Source organism: Cupressus sempervirens, chromosome 8 (assembly GCF_028749045.1).
Source record: "Cupressus sempervirens isolate cs-2001-9-10 chromosome 8, ASM2874904v1, whole genome shotgun sequence".
In the NCBI taxonomy this organism is placed as follows: domain Eukaryota; kingdom Viridiplantae; phylum Streptophyta; class Pinopsida; order Cupressales; family Cupressaceae; genus Cupressus; species Cupressus sempervirens.
The window spans coordinates 364,188,546-364,208,382 of record NC_143125.1 but is presented as its reverse complement, the minus strand read 5'-3'; the positions used below and the strand labels follow the sequence as shown (position 1 = coordinate 364,208,382).

Below are 19,837 nucleotides of genomic sequence, written 5' to 3'. Positions count from 1 at the left end.
GGTCAATGAGTTAGATAATGTTGCTAAGTAATGACATTAGGGAACTTTGGGGGACAACAATTTAACCTTATGTTACATTTCACATTCTTATATTAATTTAAGCAAATTGTTGTGATACATTGAAGTTAATAAAAGAAATGTTGCAATGGTAAAAAATAATTATTTGTATCTTTATTATATAGTAGAGTTATCCTTCCACTTCCAACTCCAATGATAAAAAGTTAAATAATATCTAATTTAATCCTCACTTAACAACAATCACATTTGTTAAAATATTTTTTTATTAAAACATAATATTTGCATATCATCTTAGTCCATAACTACTAATAACTACTAATAAACACACAATTTTATTTTATTTTTAAAATGTCTTCTATATTTCTTAAGCCATGTACCTTTGATTCCCCCTTCTCATTGGTTAGAGAGAAGCATCCCGAATAAAAGTGGGACCGGGTGTGGAAGTTTCGAGACCCGACCAATTAATTAGCGCCAAAGAAGCCTCCAAATATTCGAAATAATAACTTATGAAAAGAAATGAAAAAAGACGTTCGAGGAAGCATCCAGAAGGATTGTAGTTTACGGTTGTAATATTGGGAAGTTCTAGAGTCCTTCATGGCTGCCATTATAAGCTCTCTTATCATCAACATTCCTTGCGTATCTAAGGCGAGCAATCGGTCTTCTGCAACTATTGCTTTCTAATATTTCGTGTGCATATTCGTGTGTTGTGTAAAGAGTTCAATTTTGGCTTAGTACGATTCATATTTGTGAGGCTTTTTTTCCCTGAGTTTTAATCTAGAGGCGAGTGCTTTCTGCTTTCAAATCGACAATGGCGGATGTAAATATGGGAGAAGTTGAGACCTTTGCATTTCAGGCCGAAATTAATCAGCTTTTGAGTCTCATTATTAACACCTTTTATAGTAACAAAGAGATTTTTCTTCGGGAACTTATCAGCAATGCTTCTGATGTAAGTTTTCAATTCCTGGTTCATTGTTGATTTTCATTATCAATTACAGTTCATAAGCGGAGTGTTTTTGGTTGTTCGAAAGGGGCATTTTTCTGATTAAATTTTGGTCTGTGCAGGCTTTGGACAAAATTCGCTTCGAAGGGCTGACGGATAAGAGCAAGTTGGATGCTCAGCCTGAGCTTTTCATCCGAATTGTTCCTGACAAGGCGAACAAGTGCCTTAGCATCGTGGATAGCGGAATTGGCATGACCAAGGCTGGTAAGTTACTGATTGCCCTTCTTCGGAAATAGTTGTAAATACAATGTTATGATTTCTTATTAATGGTCTGTGAATTTGACACACTCTCCTTCGGCACCGGGGGCAAATAAAATGTTATGATTTCATATTAATGGGCGGAATTTTTGACATTTTCTCCTTCAGCACTATTGGCGAACAGAGTGTTATTTATTTTAATGCAAAATTGTTTTAGGAAAAATGTGTATGAACCTTTTTAGACCAAGCAAATTGATCCATAGTATTTCTGAAAACTATTTTGCGTTGCAATCTATAGGGTGTGGAAATTAATACCTGCATTGGAATGATTTTAAATCGATTGACGATAAATTTGGCATTTTCTCCATAGCAGTATAGGCAAGTTAAAGTGGCCGATAATGACACTCTTTACTTCAACTCTATTAGCGATTAAAATGTTATGTTTTTAAGGCGAGATTGTCTTGAGAGAACAGTCTGTGAGTTATTTTAAGATCCGAGAAAGCTCAAATTGATGGCCTCTAATTGTAGCATTCTTACAACACAGATCTGGTGAACAATTTGGGTACTATTGCGAGATCGGGAACTAAGGAATTCATGGAGGCTCTGCAGGCCGGGGCGGATGTAAGCATGATCGGGCAGTTTGGAGTGGGGTTTTACTCTGCTTATCTGGTGGCAGAGAAAGTAGTTGTAACTACGAAGCACAACGATGACGAGCAGTACATTTGGGAATCACAAGCCGGGGGATCTTTCACTGTTACCAGAGATGTCAGCGGTGAGCAACTAGGCAGAGGAACTAAGATCACCCTCTTTATGAAAGAGGATCAGGTAATATAAAATATGATCTTCATAGGATTTTTGAAGTATAGTTCATTGTACTCCCCAAGGATTTGGTCTTTGTTCCCAGGGTTTTTAAGAGTGAATTCATCGGATTTTCAAAGTATTTTTGAAGTCAAACTTAACAAGGTTTTTGGCGTTCTGCAGATGGAATATCTTGAAGAGCGTAGGCTGAAGGATCTGATCAAGAAGCACTCAGAATTCATAAGCTATCCGATCTATCTCTGGACTGAGAAGACTACGGAAAAGGAGGTGAGCGATGATGAAGAGGAAGAAGAGAAGAAAGAAAATGAGGGCGATATTGAAGAAGTGGAGGAGGACAAGGGCAAAGAGAAGAAGAAGAAGAAGGTTAAGGAAGTTTCTTATGAATGGACCCTGGTTAACAAGCAGAAGCCCATCTGGATGAGAAAGCCAGAGGAGATTACAAAGGAAGAATATGCTTCCTTCTACAAGAGCTTGACAAATGACTGGGAAGATCATTTGGCTGTCAAGCATTTCTCCGTTGAAGGGCAATTGGAATTCAAGGCCATTCTGTTTGTTCCGAGGAGGGCTCCATTTGACTTATTTGATACCAGGAAGAAGCCCAACAACATCAAGCTCTATGTGAGAAGGGTGTTTATAATGGACAATTGTGAGGAGCTGATTCCTGAGTATTTGGGCTTTGTGAAAGGTGTTGTAGACTCTGATGATCTGCCCCTCAACATCTCTCGGGAAATGCTACAGCAGAACAAGATTCTGAAGGTAATTAGGAAGAATCTGGTGAAGAAATGCATAGAAATGTTCAATGAAATTGCAGAGAACAAGGAAGATTATGCCAAGTTTTATGAAGCATTTTCCAAGAACATCAAGCTAGGAATTCACGAGGACAGCCAAAACAAGACTAAATTGGCTGATCTGCTGAGGTATCACTCTACAAAGAGTGGAGACGAGATGACCAGTCTGAAAGATTATGTGACCAGAATGAAAGAGGGGCAGAAGGACATCTATTACATAACCGGTGAGAGCAAGAAGGCTGTAGAAAATTCCCCATTTTTGGAGAGGCTGAAGAAGAAAGGATATGAAGTTCTGTTCATGGTGGACGCCATTGATGAGTATGCGGTTGGACAACTGAAGGAATATGATGGGAAGAAATTGGTCTCTGCCACTAAGGAAGGGCTGAAGTTGGAGGAAACAGAGGAAGAGAAGAAGAAGAAGGAAGAGAAGAAGGCTGCATTTGAGAGCCTGTGCAAAGTAATAAAGGAAATATTGGGAGACAGGGTAGAGAAGGTAGTGGTATCTGACCGCGTTGTGGAATCACCCTGTGTCCTTGTCACAGGGGAATACGGGTGGACTGCAAACATGGAGAGGATAATGAAGGCTCAGGCTCTTCGGGACAGCAGCATGTCGAGCTACATGTCGAGCAAGAAAACAATGGAAATAAATCCAGACAATCCAATAATGGAGGAGCTGAGGAAAAGGGCAGAGGCAGATAAGAATGACAAGTCTGTGAAGGATCTGGTGCTGCTCATCTATGAAACAGCTTTGCTGACATCTGGATTCAGCCTTGAGGATCCCAATACCTTTGCTTCCAGGATCCACAGAATGCTGAAGTTGGGACTCAACATTGATGAGGATCTCTCTGCAGAGCTTGACTCTGAAATGCCGCCTCTTGAAGAAGCTGCTGCGCAAGAGGAGAGCAAGATGGAAGAGGTGGACTAAATTCATACTTCCTTTGTTTCTTCTCTCCCTAGGTGGGGGATTGGGCTTTCTTTTTCTTGGCTTAGGAAGAATAGGTAGTTTTGTGGGAATTGGTGTATGCCATCTGTAGTTGGTAAGTGGCCTTATGTCTTAGTGTGCATGAGGTGGGGCATAGCTAGAAGCCCTTTTTATTTTGTGAACATCTATAAATTTTGTGTAGTAAACATTAATTTCTCTTTTTAGCAATCCTTGAAAAGAATTTTTGATCATTGTGAAGTATTCATGATTTTGCCCATATCGTGAAGGGAACAAAATAGCATATTATTTAGCAAACTGTGGAGCTATGGGGAAAGAACTTGTGGAACCTTGGACTCCACATTCGAGAAATCTAAATGGGATGATCGTCTCCAATTCCAATTGCTGCTACATGTCGAATGTCTTATTTTATGCAATGATCTGTATAATTCATCGTACAGTTCATGCCTTAGCTCATTCAGACCTTTGAATCAAATTTTGTATATCTGGCTTCATGCTTTTGCCTTATCTGGCTTCATGCTTTTGCCTTATTTGAAGTATGTTAAGACATTCAAAGCAATTTTTTATTTGAAGGATGAATGAAAACTGAGAATTATTGAGTTTAATTAAGGCTAAAACATAAAGATGTTATATCATAAAATTTAGTTCTAAACAGTTCATGCCTACCTTTTCCATGGATAAATCACAATAGTGTAACTTTTCCCTCCACTTCCATATAGAAAATGAATATTATAGTTATTTGAATGTGCCTCTGTGAAACTTCACTGACAACTTGTCTTGAAGTGAATGTAGAGATTTTAGAATTTATTTACTTTAATCATTTGAAATCTACATTACATTTTTGCTATTTAGACTAGAAATTGCAATTGCAGATTCAAATCTCCATACGGATGACTCCTAACACTTAATATTGTTCTCCTAAAAACCTACATTACATCGACGCTATGTATGATGAAATTGTGCTTTCAAAATTCTTCCCCTTAATGTATAGAATCTTCAGGTACCTCTTACCTGATCATGTGCATGTGCAATCTACAATCCAGTAATTATTAACTTATTATTCGAACTCAGTGGCCTGTGTCTTATTAATGTCCCCAATAAAAAAATATTGAAGTTTTAAAGGTAAGAGTAAATTTATACTACTTTATTTTTAGATTAATTTTTGATCATTAACTATTTTTTGATTGGATTAACAAGTTTCCGATGTTCTTTTGGAAGGCTCCATGACATCAAGTTCCAGACCCTAGGTCAAGCTCCAAAACCTGATTTCCTCAACTGTGACAATGCTCCGTCTTGGCCTCTGCTCACCATGCCTTCTGTTTACCCCAGCCTTTGAGGACATCAACCAAAATAAACGCAAAGGCGCTGCCATTGAAACCAGCTAAGAAATAAATAAAAAGAAAGAATAGAAACGTCATGATTAGCATTGAGGGAAAGAAAACCAGAGAATTTCCAATGGCATGGGAGGAAACCCTCGCCACAAATAGTAGTTTGCTTCTCAGAACATTAAAAAAAACTTTGCAAAAGCGGAACAAATTGTTTGCCTTCGTAGCCGAAAATGAGGGCAGATCGTAGAAAACAAGGTTTGGTAGCCTGCAACCAAAATGTTAATACTGAACCGTCAGAGATCCATGGTGAATGGCTGAGCTTCGCGGAAGAATCTGTTTGGGTGAACGCCTAAATGGACAGGTCTTCAAATGTTGTAACGATCGAAATGAGTATTTCGTGCCGTGAGTGATTTAAATTCGGAAAAAAAATCTCTCACGCTACTACTTATATAGCTCTCAAATTTTGCCGATAATCTTTGTGCAGAAGTTGCTAAACATTTTCACAAAATATCCAAAGAAATGCTATCACATTAGATGTGATTAACCTGAAAATCTGTTCTCTTACTATCACAAGGATAACAGAATACAATATATTATATTATTTTTTATTATAAATTTTTATATTTGGTGAAAGGACCCTTCATCTACATTGGTGATGTTGAAAGCTATTTTAATTATTGACAATTTTTTTTATAGTTATGAAACATTTTATAAGAATTTGTAAAATCATTTTTTGGGATGTCATTATATTCTTTAATTATCAAATTTAAAAGAATTGTTCTAATATTCTTTAATTAAGTTGTATACTGTAGCTTCAACATTATTTCAGATGTTACTATTTTTTTAATAGAATTAAAATAAAGTTACATAGAGTAGTTCATAAGTTATAATAGATTGAAAACTTAAGTTACAAATTGAATCAAAACAAAGTTACAAAGAATAATAGCTACATCAAATAGTTTGAAGAGACACAAATAATAATAATAATGAATACAATTTAATAGGACATCACATAATTAGTAGTAATTTAGTATTGTTGAAATTGCTATTAATTTGATTTTCCTCCCTTGAAAATAGAAATTGTATTCACCATTAATCACTTGCAATATGGAGCAAATTGATGTTATTTGCAATAAAATCATGCCTTAAAAATTTTAGCACTTAATTGACTATGTTGATCGTGCCTTTGGGTTGACACTTATGGGTTGATACTTATGTTAATGGATATTATCAATTTTATAAAGTTGATTGCTTTCACATGTGTTATAAACTTGTTGACATGAGTGATGTGGCAAAATTTTGTAAGGATTTTGGGTAGACTTCAGAAGTTTTGTGAGGTGATTTTAATTAGGGATAGGTAACCTAAAGAGGAGCAGAAATAAGCTTTGTTATTGTTGTTCTCTTGTCAAGCCCTAGCAGTTACAAGTTTTTTAATATAAATCTATTTGTGGGTTTCAACAATGTAACTTGTGTCAACATTTCTAATGAGAGTTTCTTGGCTACGAATCAAAGGTTAAATTTGGTTGTTTTGTCAATTCATCGGGTAATATCATTCTTTTAGATTTGGTTTGAGAATATTAAAGGAAAATTTTGTTGGTTTCAGTTAATGCATTTGTGGAGGTGAACTTGATTATGATTAACATTGACAATTTTTTGGTTAATAATTGTTGTTTGATAACATTGACAATTTTTTGGTTAATAATTGTTGTTTGAATTTTGTTATAATAACTGGATGCAAAGGATGCGATGACAATTTTCTTTCATTTCATAATGGTTATTCTTGCTAAGTTGTTTTACTACTATAAAATATGGTATGAAATTCTACTAAAGAAAAAAGATTAGTTTGATAATTTCTTTGTAATAATACCCTAACACGAGTATATTAAGAATTAGCAAGGACTAATTTATTATTTATTGTTAGAACTTAAAAGGGTTTAATCTTTTTGTTAAACTTTAACTAGGGTTGATTATCTTAGGTGGAGGGTAATTAAGGAAGATATGACCATATTAAAAAATGATTATATTAAAATTTTGTACAATTTTGTGAAGAATTTTGAGAGAGATTTGATGGTTGAGAAAGACAATTTTGAGGAGATAAATAGGGGGTTAAGTTGGTTGGCTTAGAATGACTATTCTTTATATAGGCATGCACAAAATGGTGTGTGTGTGTCTATATAGCCAAAGGAGTGTCGTTTTGGATTCATTGAATATCCTATTGTGTTACACAATAGCTAGTAGCTTAATGAGTACAAATTTATAATGCACTTGTGAGGTCATTAGCTATTGATATCATACTAGTTGCTCTTTTGAGACATGGGTTGGTGTTGGTAAATACATATTTAATGAACTAGTGCTCTATGAATCCTTAGAGATACAAGTTCAGGGCAGTTTCCCTTTTGCGTGAGGCTTTTTTAGAAATTGTGTCATTGTTTTACATGGTTTCATGTGTCTTCATGTCTTGATGTCAATCACGATCTATTCCATTATGTTTAGAATTGATGTTTTTATACTCTTTTACAAAATACGTTCTTGATTTACATGCTTTATGAAGTCTATTCAATACTAATCAAAATTTGTAACATCTTTTTCTCAAATACAAGTTCATATATTGTAATTCTTAAAACAACAAAGTATATACAATAACATTTATTTAATAATTGAATTTTTATATAATAATTTGGAATATTTGAATGTTAGTTTGACTTTAAACATTAATTTATCCTTAGGAGTCTTTATATTTTAAGAGTGGCTTAAACTTTGTCATCTTTGTAAAGGATTTCAAAACTTTGATTCACCACACCCACTGCCCCCTCCCCTTCCCCACTTTAGAGATTTTCCACTTCCAACAAACAAGTGGCATCAGAGTGTAGGGTCTCCATATAGGTCTAACCTAGGGATTGATTTTGGACTATTGGACGTGTTGTCATGGCTTAAGAATCTAAGATACTTCTCTTATGAGAGCTCTTTTATTTGATGGAATTGATCACATATTCTTAAAAGTTATGATGGAAACTTTCCTAAATTCTCTTTATGCTAACATGTGGGAAATAGTAATCAATATATACAATATTCCCTCTGCTGTTCCTATAGATCTTATTGAAAAGATTAAATATGAACTAAATACAAGAAAAAGGATTTCTATCTTGTGTGGTCTTACCAAGAATTTTTTTGTTAAGGTCATGTATTGCAAATCTGCACATGACAGATAAAAAATAATTAAACCACTAACCAAGGAGATGCCAAAGTTAACTAACCTAAAATTCTTACTCTCAAAACATAGTTTGAATCTTTAAAAATGAAAGAGGATGAAATGTAATTGCAAATTTATTTTTTAGAGTTGAAGTACTAAATGTTCGTAGTAGTCTTGGGGAAACCATTGATAAATATGATGTTGGAAAATACAATTGGAACAATTGTTATGTTGGCATTGATGTCAAACCTATTGGAGAGTTATTTACTAGAGTGTCATATTAGTTGATTGATGAAGAAGATTTGAAAAGAGAGATAACTAGATGAACTAGTGAAGTTGTTGAGTAAAGAGAAGCAAGTATGTTGGAATTACAATGGACACTTCATTAATTAGTCTTTGACAAGATAATGTGTTTTTTAATCATTGTATGAAGTGAAGAAGACAATTGAGTTGATGTGTAGAAGAGAAGACAAGTAATTGAGTAAAACACTAAGCTTGATTGAGTGACAGTTTTACTAGGTTAACAAAGCAGAAGATTAAGGAACTTAAGAGTTGGTCGAGTAAACAATGTTTGTTGAGTGTGAGTTATGACCAAGCAAGATGAAGAAGAAAATGTAGTAGTGACTGAGCAAGCTGGTGAAAGTCGAGTAGAAGAACATAGTGATGACCGAGTCTTAGCAAATTAATAGTTTGCGAAAGAATCAAGTTTGAGGCCAACATTGTTGAATGTTTGGATTAGTCAAAATGAATGGATGATAAGGATTGATGAGATGACATATTTCATGCATGAATTGAGTTTGTTATGCGATCAAAGGCAATGATTTAAAAAGAAGTTTCTAGAAGTGTCAAGAAATGAGTAGAAGGACAAATTATTGGACAGATTTTCATTAAATCTAACCAAACCCTAAGATCTATGGTGATGTTTAAGAAATAAAAGATCAAAGTTACCTATTTAAGGAGGCATCAAAGATATTTTCTAAGGTTGGTTTGTTGTTAATTGAAAATTTTGAGAACCTGTGAAGAACATAGTAGTAGAGGAAAAGTAAGAAGATTGGTGAAGTGTGATTTCTTGAAGGGTTCCCAAGCATATCAATGAAGGAGGCGATAATGAAGTCCAACAATTGAACCAACAAATAAGTCGGATGGAGATCTGAATTTACAAACTGAGTTGTATATGAGAAAATCAAATTTAACTGTTACTTTCTAACCATTGTGGTAGTAAAAATCTTTTAATCAAGGTTGATCTAATGGTCATTTTGAAAATCCTTTAATCAAGGTGACATTTTAATGGAATGATCCAAAGGCCTCTAACTAGGCCACTCCTAATAGGGTGATTAAATCCTTTAACAAGGTCACACCTAATAATGTGTTTTGTAATCTTTAATAGGGTTGGCTCTTAATTGGGCTCACTTTAGAAGAGTGAAAAGGGGTAGCATGTTACTTACTGGTTGTTTCCAAATTGGGTTTCCACATTAAATCTTGGTGTCATATATGTGTGAATGTTGTATGTGTGATGCATGCTATTTACTATTGTATATTTACTGTTAGTTGAGATATACTAAACAAAGAGTCAAGTGGTGAATGAATATGTTAAGTTGTTGATGAGTTTCTATATGGACCAAGGGCTTTTATCAATTTAAATAAGTTGTTTGAAGTTAGTAAAAGTTAAATTGGTATATCTAGACCTAAGGAAAACTAATTCACCCCCCTTCTCAGTTATTCTGAATATTTTAACAATTGGCATCAGAGCATTTGGGGCTTGTAAGGAAAGTTTGAAGGACTCAAGCTAAAGATCAAGATATACAAGAGAGAGGTACCTAAGTTGAACAAGGAGAATTTCCTGGTACGTGTACCAAAAGTGTCACACTTCTATAAACCATTATTCTTGAGAATACCTATGAAAGAGGGTATCTCAAGAGGTGGTTTATAGCTCTCTATCTATGATGTGCAAAGGCTATGAGATAGTGGCTCTCAAATGAACCAAACTATGCAAACCTTGCAAGGTGCACCATAGAATGAGAGATTTAAAGATGAGAGCAAGAATGCTAGCATCCAAGAATATAGAATGAATGTAATGCAAATGAAAGCTAAATGAGAGAAAGTAGAATGCAAGATGAACTAGAAAATAAGTATGACAACCCCTATTTAGACTAGATGATTTAAGCTATAAGCATGGAGAGAAACTAGAATGAATGAGAAGTATGAAGAATGAAGAATATAAGATAGAAGAAGATGAGTTTCGCAAGTATGAGATCTTCAATCCTGCAACATAACATTAGTAAAAGAGTGGAGTTTTTTGAAGTGAGGAGAGAGATCTTCCTTTTAAAGAGAAATGGATGATAGAGATCATGAGGCAAGATGCATGTGATCAAGGGTGGAGTTTTAAAGTGGGAGTAATCCATGTGCACAAGCATTTCCATCAATCGTGATGAAGAGTTGACTTTTGTCCCCCATGTGGGACGAAAATGGCTTTTCTTTTATTTTTAAATAAGGAAAATGTTGTTGTGTGTGCAACTTAAGATAAGAGATGAGTGAGGAACTTCATTTAATCAAAAGGGGGATATGTTCTTTTAATTATATATGAGCTTAGGATAAAGTGGTCAAACTATAGGATAAAATCAAATAAATGATTTTTTAGAGATCTAATCAAGGATAAGCATTAGATAAATTATAGAAAAATGCTAGAAATGAGGTTCATAGTCTAGATGACCATTTTTGGGTGATTACGTTTGCCTCTCGTTGACTAATGTGTGATCGGTTTGGGAACACATTACATGAAAGAATGAAGAAGCCAAGATGATAGAGATATCCAACTCTGAAGAATGAAGTACAAAAAGATAGAAAATTTTGAATGCACAATCTATAAATAGAAATAATAAACATTTGGAGAGAGAAGAGAAAATATCAGTACCCAAGACGAACACTGGTATGTCGAGAAAAGAAATCAGATAGATCAAGAGAAAATAGATAATTGTAGCAGAAAACAATTTGCAACAATGACAAAATATTCTTACCCCCTCTGGATTGAAATCAAAATGAGATAGAGGAGATGCATAAATAAGCTTGATTTGATCAAATCATAACAAAGAAAAGTTCATCATGATAGATAAGAGGTTAAGACCAAAGAGTGACCATCAAGAAATGAAGATATGTTCTAGTTTGAATAAGTTTGACCAAGAAAGATAAAGCATAAGAATTAAGTCAAAGAAAGAAGAAAGATGAAATGAGATGAAATAGAAATGAAAGCGACGACTAGTGGAAGAGAGTAAAAATGATGAAGAAAGGATGATTGCCCCAACAAGATTCAAAGATTAAGCCTCAATAGGTCAGTTGACTACATCGAAGAAGGAAGAAATTTTGATTAGTAAGATGAACTCGAAGTTGGATTTCAATCCTGAAAATGGATCGAGGATGTCGAGATTAGAAAAGATAGGTCAAAAGAATATATGAGATGGTAAGATAGGAAGAGAAATATGAAAGAATAGATAAGATAAGATCGAGAAGAGGCAAGAGAAGGATGAACACAGTTAACTGACAAACTCATGAAAGATAAAGAAGAGATCCCTCTTAAGATGCAAAATACAAAGCTAAGCTAGAATGAACCCTAGAATGTAAAATCATATGAAAAGGTGAAATTGAAAGGGCTAAATAAGTAGGTCCTAGTTTTTATTACGAGCCTCATCAAGCACATTGTAAGATCATACAATCATCACTAACATAAACTATGAGGATATAAATATAATCTATACCAGAAAAAAATGTGGGAATCCACCTATACACCAAATACATGTAAATCAAGATGACTAATGTAATTAGATTCGCTAAGTTTAATATAGAAAGATTACACCTATATCAAGGCATAAGTGCCAGGATAACCCTCGAGTGTGGTCTTGTGAAAATAGACAAGTATTATATGTTGTAGGTCCAAAATGTCAAGTAGGACAAGCATGAATGCTCTAAAAAGCTTTAGACTAATAAAGTATGCCCACAAATAGAAAACAAGTAAACCATGCCCCATGCCTCCAGTCTTCTAGTCCATGACATCCTCGAAAGACTATTAGGGAGGAAACATTCAACAAAGAAATCGTCATAAAAAACACACAAAGAAAGATAAAGTTCATCATAGCTCAACAGGTTTAATGTTTAAGTGCATGCGTGTATGTCACATGGTCATTTCTTCAAGACTCACATCTAATAGTGAGAAATATCATAGCATCCTAGATTGTATGTAAGGTATCCAAAAAGTGTTGAGAAACACTTGATGTCAAGGGGGGAAGTGTTAAGAAGCACTATTTTGTGAGAGTTGTCAAAGAAACCCTAATGCACAAGGAATTTTGATAAGGTAAGCAGTTGTGCCCTCGAGACGATGACAAGAGAAAACTCCAAGATAGGAAATGTGTTACAAAATGAATGAATGAGATTGATAGATATAGGTGCGAGGGTCTCAAGTAGTGCCCATTTCTAGGTTTTCACCACTTGGTAGATTTTTTTAGGACTTCTATCAATTTTTTTTGTATTTTTTGTATTTTTGATTTTTTTGGTGATGCATCAAAGCACCTATTGTTAGGTTTTCACTTTAGGATGATCATTTTTTAAGGAGATTTTATGCTTTTTAGAATTTCTTTAGCATCATATATGATTTTTTGGGATTTTTTAGAATGATTCAGAGATCACTAGTTCTCAAGAAAGATCACATCATTTTGTTCCATTGTTGAGAAAGGTGTAGGACATGATGGAGCAGAAAGATGATGGATAAGAAAAGAGTATGAGGCATGTGAAAGTGATTTTCAATGATTGACTCAAGAGTACCCAAACTAGGGAAAGAGTGAAATAAAGTAGGCTTTGGATATGCAATTGAAGCAAAGAGAAAGATAACACGTAGGATAAGCAGTAAAGCCAACAAGCAAGATGGCAGATAAGTAGTAAATCTAACAAGCGAGATAAAATATGGGATAAGAAGTGGAGGATAATAAGTGAGATAGCATGAGAGTGTATTCTAAAGAGTTAGACATGTCAAGAGTCCCATCAAAACCATGTTTTTCTTTATTGTGATCAAGATCAAGGGGTTAACTAGATAGGATAGCGATGAGATAGAGAAATAAGAATGAATCTAGATGTGAAGGTAATGAATGAATGAGAAAGAAAAATAGGGAAACTAGAGGATAAGATAACCAATACACAAGGATAGCTCAACATTGTTAAAATCAAAGAAAAAAGAGATGGATTATGGAAGAATTACCCATGATGCCTATTTACTAGGTTTTCATCATGGTACTTATTCAAGGCACCGCAAGAAGCGGTTTTCACCATAGGACAAATTTATTTCTCTCTAATTTTTCTACCAAGGTGCCACAAGAAGTGATTTTAACCAAGGCACTTTTTTTTCCTTTTTTTAGAAAGAGATCAAGCTTTGTCAATTTAGATAGTGCTCCTATAGGAAGGATAAGTCATGATAAGATAAGACCATAGAAAGGTATGCTCAAAGATGTTCATAGGGTGATGGAAGGGAGATAATAGTAGGAAGAGTATATGGAGGATAAGAGTTAATGTATATCAAGTGTAAGCTTTAGAGGATTTCATGAGGGTAGCTGAAATATTGGGCAAGATCAACATTGACACACACCTTGATAGGTATTGGAATGATGGAGGAATTATGGATGAAATAGCTTGAGGTTTGGATGTATGAAGTGGTAGAGTAATCTTGGAGGAAGATGGAGTGGAAGGCTTTGGAACCTTTTTATGAAGTTTTTTGGAAGAAGATGGAGTGGAGGCCTTTGGAAGCTTGAATTTCAACCTTGATTTATTTTCAATATTCAAGTCATTTAGGAGAGACTTGGGAATCCATATAACTTTCTAGATTTTCCTTCGGATACTTTAAAACATATTTCTTCAGTAATGGGTCTAGGAACCCATATTTGCTTTGATTTCTCTCTTTGGGTAGTAGACCTTTGTGCTCTCTTGAATAATTGTTCTTTCTTTGTATTCACATGTTGATTAGATGGGAGATAGAGATCTTTATTTTTCAATGGATTCTTGTATTTCTTATGTTGATCATCCAAATCGCTTCCAAAAGACTTGGGACTTATGGATGGATAAGGCTGATATGACTAGTTTAGATGGCTGAGTGGATGGATTTTTTTTAAGGATGAATGTCTTTGTTGATATTGAGGTACAATAGGAGAGCTACAAGTGGAAAGTGTAGGAGATGAAGGAACATAAGGTCCCAATATGGATGGAATGTTTTAAGACTTTATCTTAGATGGATAAGGACCAAGGATAAATTTAGAAGATGCAAAGGGATAGTAGATAAGGATATCAACATCTTTAGAGTGAGCAATGTGACCAAGGTCATCAATAGACTCATGAGTAGCTTTGACAGGAGTAACTTCTTTGATAGAAGAATTTGAAGCTTGAACATAGTCTTGAAGTGGATATGGAGAAGTAGAACATGAGGGGACTCTTTGATCTTGAAAAATAACTTTGGATAGCATAGGAAGAGAATTTTCAATAAGCTCTTGATGGAAATAGTGGAAGTGATGTCTTCTTCATACTTAGGAGGATTGGTAAGACATATGATATGGAGGGGAAAAACACTGAAGGAGATGAAAAGGGTGCTTGATCTTGATCTTTCTAGAAATTTGTATCTTTAGCGTTTTGAGAGTCCTCTTGACATGGAGCCATTTCCAAAGACACATGACAATATGAGGTTCATGTGATAGAGTCTTGAAGAGGTACTGAAGGACTAGTTGAAGTAGGCATAGCATTGCATGGAGGTTGAGGATATTTAGCTGTAGTAGCATTGAAAAGGTTTGCAACCAAGTGAAGGTTAGCTTGGGTTTCTTTTAGAGGTAGCCTACTCTTGAGGGTACACATAGTCAACATGAAAAGCATTGGGTTCTTTGTTTGATGGAGGCACGTTGGAAAGCTTTGAAGTTTTGAGAGGTTCATGAGTGTTGGAAGAAGTAGGGGTGTCATTGGGACCATCATTGGACTTAGGTTCATCAACATGATCTTGCTCAAGAGAAGTATCCTCATCACATGAGTCATTAGAGGTATCAATAATCCCATCATCAATAAGATCTTGGACTTATGTTTCATCTCGATACAATTAGAAGTACTATGCTTAGTATGTTGATGATAAGAATAATATATATCCAAGAATGGGTTTCCATATGAGTTTGACTTAGGAAATTTAACGAGCTTAGTGCCAAGAAGTGTTTGCAAAATATCATCATAAGAATCTTCCAAGGGATTAAAAGTTATCTCAAAAGTATGTCTAGGTTCTTTTTGTTGCTTCTCAAGTGCATAGCATGCATCCATGTCTTCATAATATTGGTCAAAGATAAGCTTGTCATGAAAGTATGGCATATGCTCCAAGGAGGTTATTGGTGTAAACAAATATTTACTATTTACACTTTACTTAAGATTACTTACACTTAACTTAAGTTTACTTAGGATAATGTATATTCATATTAGTTGTCATGTAGACACCTAGGAGTTTGCATAATCATATGAGTTGTCATGTTGACAACACAGTAGTTTACACTCCAATTGAGCATATGTCGTTTACTACATCTCTTTATGAGATACACCTTGCATTCTTATCCTCACATTGTTGCACGTACATTTATGCACAATGGAGGATAATCCACTCTCAGTGGAAATGTGCTTAGTTGTTGTTTATCTCTTTGCATGACTCCTAGTCATTTTGATTGCCTTTATATACAAGGCACTTCTATGATTTATTCATCCAGTTATTTGATATCCAATTATTTGATCAATCCATATTCATTTGATCATATCTTGTCTCTCTTGAGCTTCTAGATCTTGGCATTGTATTCTTGCCTTAGGCAAATTCTTACATGGTATTAGAGCCATAGGAGCTTCATTACATAGCCATTGGAGAAATTTTTTTTGCAGGTCAATATTGGAGCTTGCTAGTGCAAATCAAATGTTGGCATCACATTCAAAAGGTCAAAAAGCCCCTAAATTGACTCTTGTTTCATCAAAATTGGACATCTGAGGTGAAATCTAGTCTTTTTTTGGAGGTATGATGATGACAATTTAGGAAAAATAATTACATAGGTGATTTAAAAAAAAAAATATCTCACTCATACTCCTTTTTCCAAGCAATTTTTTGTTTTGTTTTGGAGTAGAATTTCATGATCTACACATTATTGCAGGTTGTTTGCAATCCCTATTTTTGAATTTTTCTAAAAATCACAAATCTCAATTTTTACAACTTCAAAGGCTTTGTTCGGGCTCATTTGGACACATATTCAGGTGCTATTTTTTTTAAAGTGCATGATTTTTTGTCTACTTTCCAATTTGGTGTTAGTTTGGAATAATTTTGAGTAGACATAGTACTTTCAACATTTGGTCATTTTTGGCCTATTTTGACACTTGTAATTAATTAGATCCTTGAGAGATCTTGTGCCTTATCTTGTTGAGTCTAATATATAGCTTCATATTTGTTGTTGAAACTATCAAAATCAAAAGTCCACTTTGGTCTATTTTGACAAGTGGTCAATTATATATGCACTAAGTATAAAGTAAATTATCTATTTTAGGGTGGGGGGCGGTGGTTTCTTTGATTGAGTGATTTGGGGGAGGGGTGTCTTGAGTGTTTGCACTTCTCTTTCTCTTGTGTTCTTTTATTTTGCATCATGGGTTCTCGTAGGTTTCCACTTTTAACTCCACATAATTATGCTACATGGAAAATTAGGGCATGGAGTAAAATGATGGAAAAAGGTTTAATTTATTATGTTGATGTAACCATGGTTGCACCATTAGATCCTAATAAACTAGATGGGTGGAATCATAACAATAAGGTTGCTATTGGTACTTTGAGGAAGTATGTACATTAAGATATTATCTTCCATATTGATAATTGTAAAATAGTAAAGGAAGCATGGGATAAGTTTTCTAGGTTTTATGCAAAAGTAGACAAAGCTAGGGGTTTTGAACTTGATGAAAATCTCAAGTCATTAGATCCAAAGGAGTTTGACACAATTCAAGACTATATCACCAAGGTACATGAGCTAAGGTCAATGGTTAAGGATTGTGGAATTACCATAGAGGATGAAAAATTGATCTATAATTTGATGAGAAAACTTCCTCCAGATTATGCATCATTTGTTTTGAGCTTTAATAATCATAATTTGACCTTAGGTTCTTCCTAAAACATGCCTTCATTTGATTCCTTCACAGAGATATTGATGGTAGAACAATCAAATTTGATGAGCATGAGTATTCTCAAGTCTTCAAAGTCCAAAGTTTTGGTGGCTAGTAAAGGGAATCAAGGAAAATGGTCTAACAAGAAGCATAAATCATGGAAAAAAAATTCACAATAAGAGAAAGAACACTCAACCTCCTCATCACAAGACAACTCCAAAAATAAGGGAAAGTCATCCAAGACGGAGTTTCTTACTTGTGCATATTGCAAGAAGAATGGACATGAAGAACATCATTTTTATAAGAACGAGATAGATGAACTCAAGAATCTTCTAAAGAAGAATCAAATTGGTCTACCATCAAGATTGAATACTTCATCATATTCTTCACATTCATATTTTGATAAAGGAAAGGATCATATGGGCAAAGGTCAAGCCTTGGTAGCTACTTCAAGTCAAGATTCAGGGAGATGGCTTCTAGATTTAGGGGCTTCTCATCATATGGCATCTTCATAGTCTATACTTTCATCATTTGATCCTTGTCATACTCCACCTATTTTATGGGCAATCATACTTACATGAATGTGATTGGGAAAGGAACTATTGATAAGTGGGAGGGATACTTCAAAGATGTGTTGTGTGTACCTCATGGAAGTCATAATCTTCTTTCCATCTATCAACTTACTCATGGAGATAGAGGAAGGACTGTGGAATTCACACTTGATTCAATTTTTATCAGAGACTTGGAGACTAGAGATATCATTGTTATAGGGATGGTTGATCATGCATCTAGGCTATACTACTTCTTAGATTTTGCTCATGATGATGACATTAATTTCTTAGCAGTTTTTGATCACACTTTAGTGTTGATTTAGATTTTGAGGAGAACTTTGGCTACTTGAACTTAGGTGTTCTCACATATGATCAAGTTCTTGAGCCTTCCATTTCTTCTCCTCCTACTGATATTCCATCTACTATTGTTCTTGATGATAGTTTTATTCACATAGCCATGGATTCAAGTGATTTAGTGTAGTAGGATATTCATTGTCTTCTAAACTCAGTTCCATGGGATGACTACTTGACAAACATTTCCAGTTTGTTTGTGGAGTCCTACATTGTAGATTTGGGAGACACTATTGATGCCATTCATCTTCTATTTGGTGAAGATGATCCTTCTCCAGTTGTTGCAAGGGAACACTCTGACCCTCATCTTCATTCTCTACTTGATCAGTCTTTTGAGGTCGACCTGATGGTAGATCATTTGATACAACAGCTGGAGGAGGTCACTTTATTTTCAGAGGAGATATTTGAGTCTTTGATACATGTTCTACATTCATCCTCAGTTGAGCTTGATTTGTCTTTTTCAATAGAGTGGCATCATACATGATTTGGAGGAGGCACCTTTCAATATTGACATGGGAACACTTGAGCAGGTTTCAGAGATTTCATAAATTTTGAGGTTTCTTCCTACAGATGGGAGAGGCTTCATTGGTACACCTTTGGTTTTATTTCTTTGTAAGGGGAGGAATGTTATTCTACACTCATGGAGGAGTTTCTACATTGAGCCTTGCACATCTACCATAGGTGTACATTCTACATTGAGGGAGGTTACTTGGTCTATCTTCCTCTTCTTCTCTCTTATGGGGGGGATCTTTTCCTCACATGAGGTCTTCTTCTCTCTCATTTTCTTTCTCTAGACTTATCTCTCTTTTTGGAGGGGGGTTTTTCCCATTTGGTTTTCCCTCTTTCTCTACTTTATGAGAGATTGCATTGCATATATTTTACATTTGTATATTTGTACATGGGTACCTAACATGGCCTAGTAGTTAGGACCCATCTTACATTATTATCTAGTTTTTGTGAGCTTAAGTACATTCTCCTATGTTTCACTTAAGGGGGGGGGTGTTGGTGTAAATAAACATTTACTATTTACACTTTACTTAAGTTTACTTAGGATAATGTATATTCATATTAGCTGTCATGTAGACACCTAGGAGTTTTCATAATCATATGAGTTTTCATGTTGACAACACAGTAGTTTGCACTCCAATTGAGCACTTGTTGTCTACTACATCTCTTTATGAGATACACCTTGCATTCTTATCCTCACATTATTGCACGTACATTTATACACAAGGGAGGATACTCCACTCTTGGTTGACATGTACTTAGTTGTTGCTTATCTCTTTGCATGACTCCAAGTCATTTTGATTGCCTTTATATACAAGGCACTTCTATGATGTATTCATCCAATTATCTAATTAATCCATTTTTTTCTGATCATATCTTGTCTCTCTTGTGCTATCTCTTGAGCTTCTAGATCTTGGCATTTTATTCTTGCCTTAGACAAATTCTTACATGGTATCAGAGCTATGCCAAATTC

At 34.8% G+C, this 19,837-nt stretch overlaps 1 protein-coding gene and 1 long non-coding RNA gene across 2 annotated transcripts; one reads left to right on the top strand and one right to left on the bottom strand.

The window, feature by feature from the left end:
• Positions 1-548: 548 nt before the first annotated feature.
• LOC149542837 (heat shock protein 83) lies at positions 549-4,144 on the top strand. The gene is made up of 4 exons (XM_089797725.1): positions 549-964; positions 1,081-1,222; positions 1,761-2,041; positions 2,198-4,144. Exons 1-4 carry the CDS (start codon positions 827-829, stop codon positions 3,746-3,748), a joined length of 2,112 nt encoding a protein of 703 aa, XP_089653851.1. The 5' UTR covers positions 549-826; the 3' UTR covers positions 3,749-4,144.
• Positions 4,145-4,535: 391 nt separating this feature from the next.
• LOC149542836 (uncharacterized) lies at positions 4,536-5,631 on the bottom strand. The gene is made up of 2 exons (XR_016355527.1): positions 5,308-5,631; positions 4,536-5,128 (listed from the first exon to the last, which is right to left on the bottom strand). It is a non-coding gene; the product is annotated as an uncharacterized LOC149542836 (long non-coding RNA).
• Positions 5,632-19,837: the final 14,206 nt, after the last annotated feature.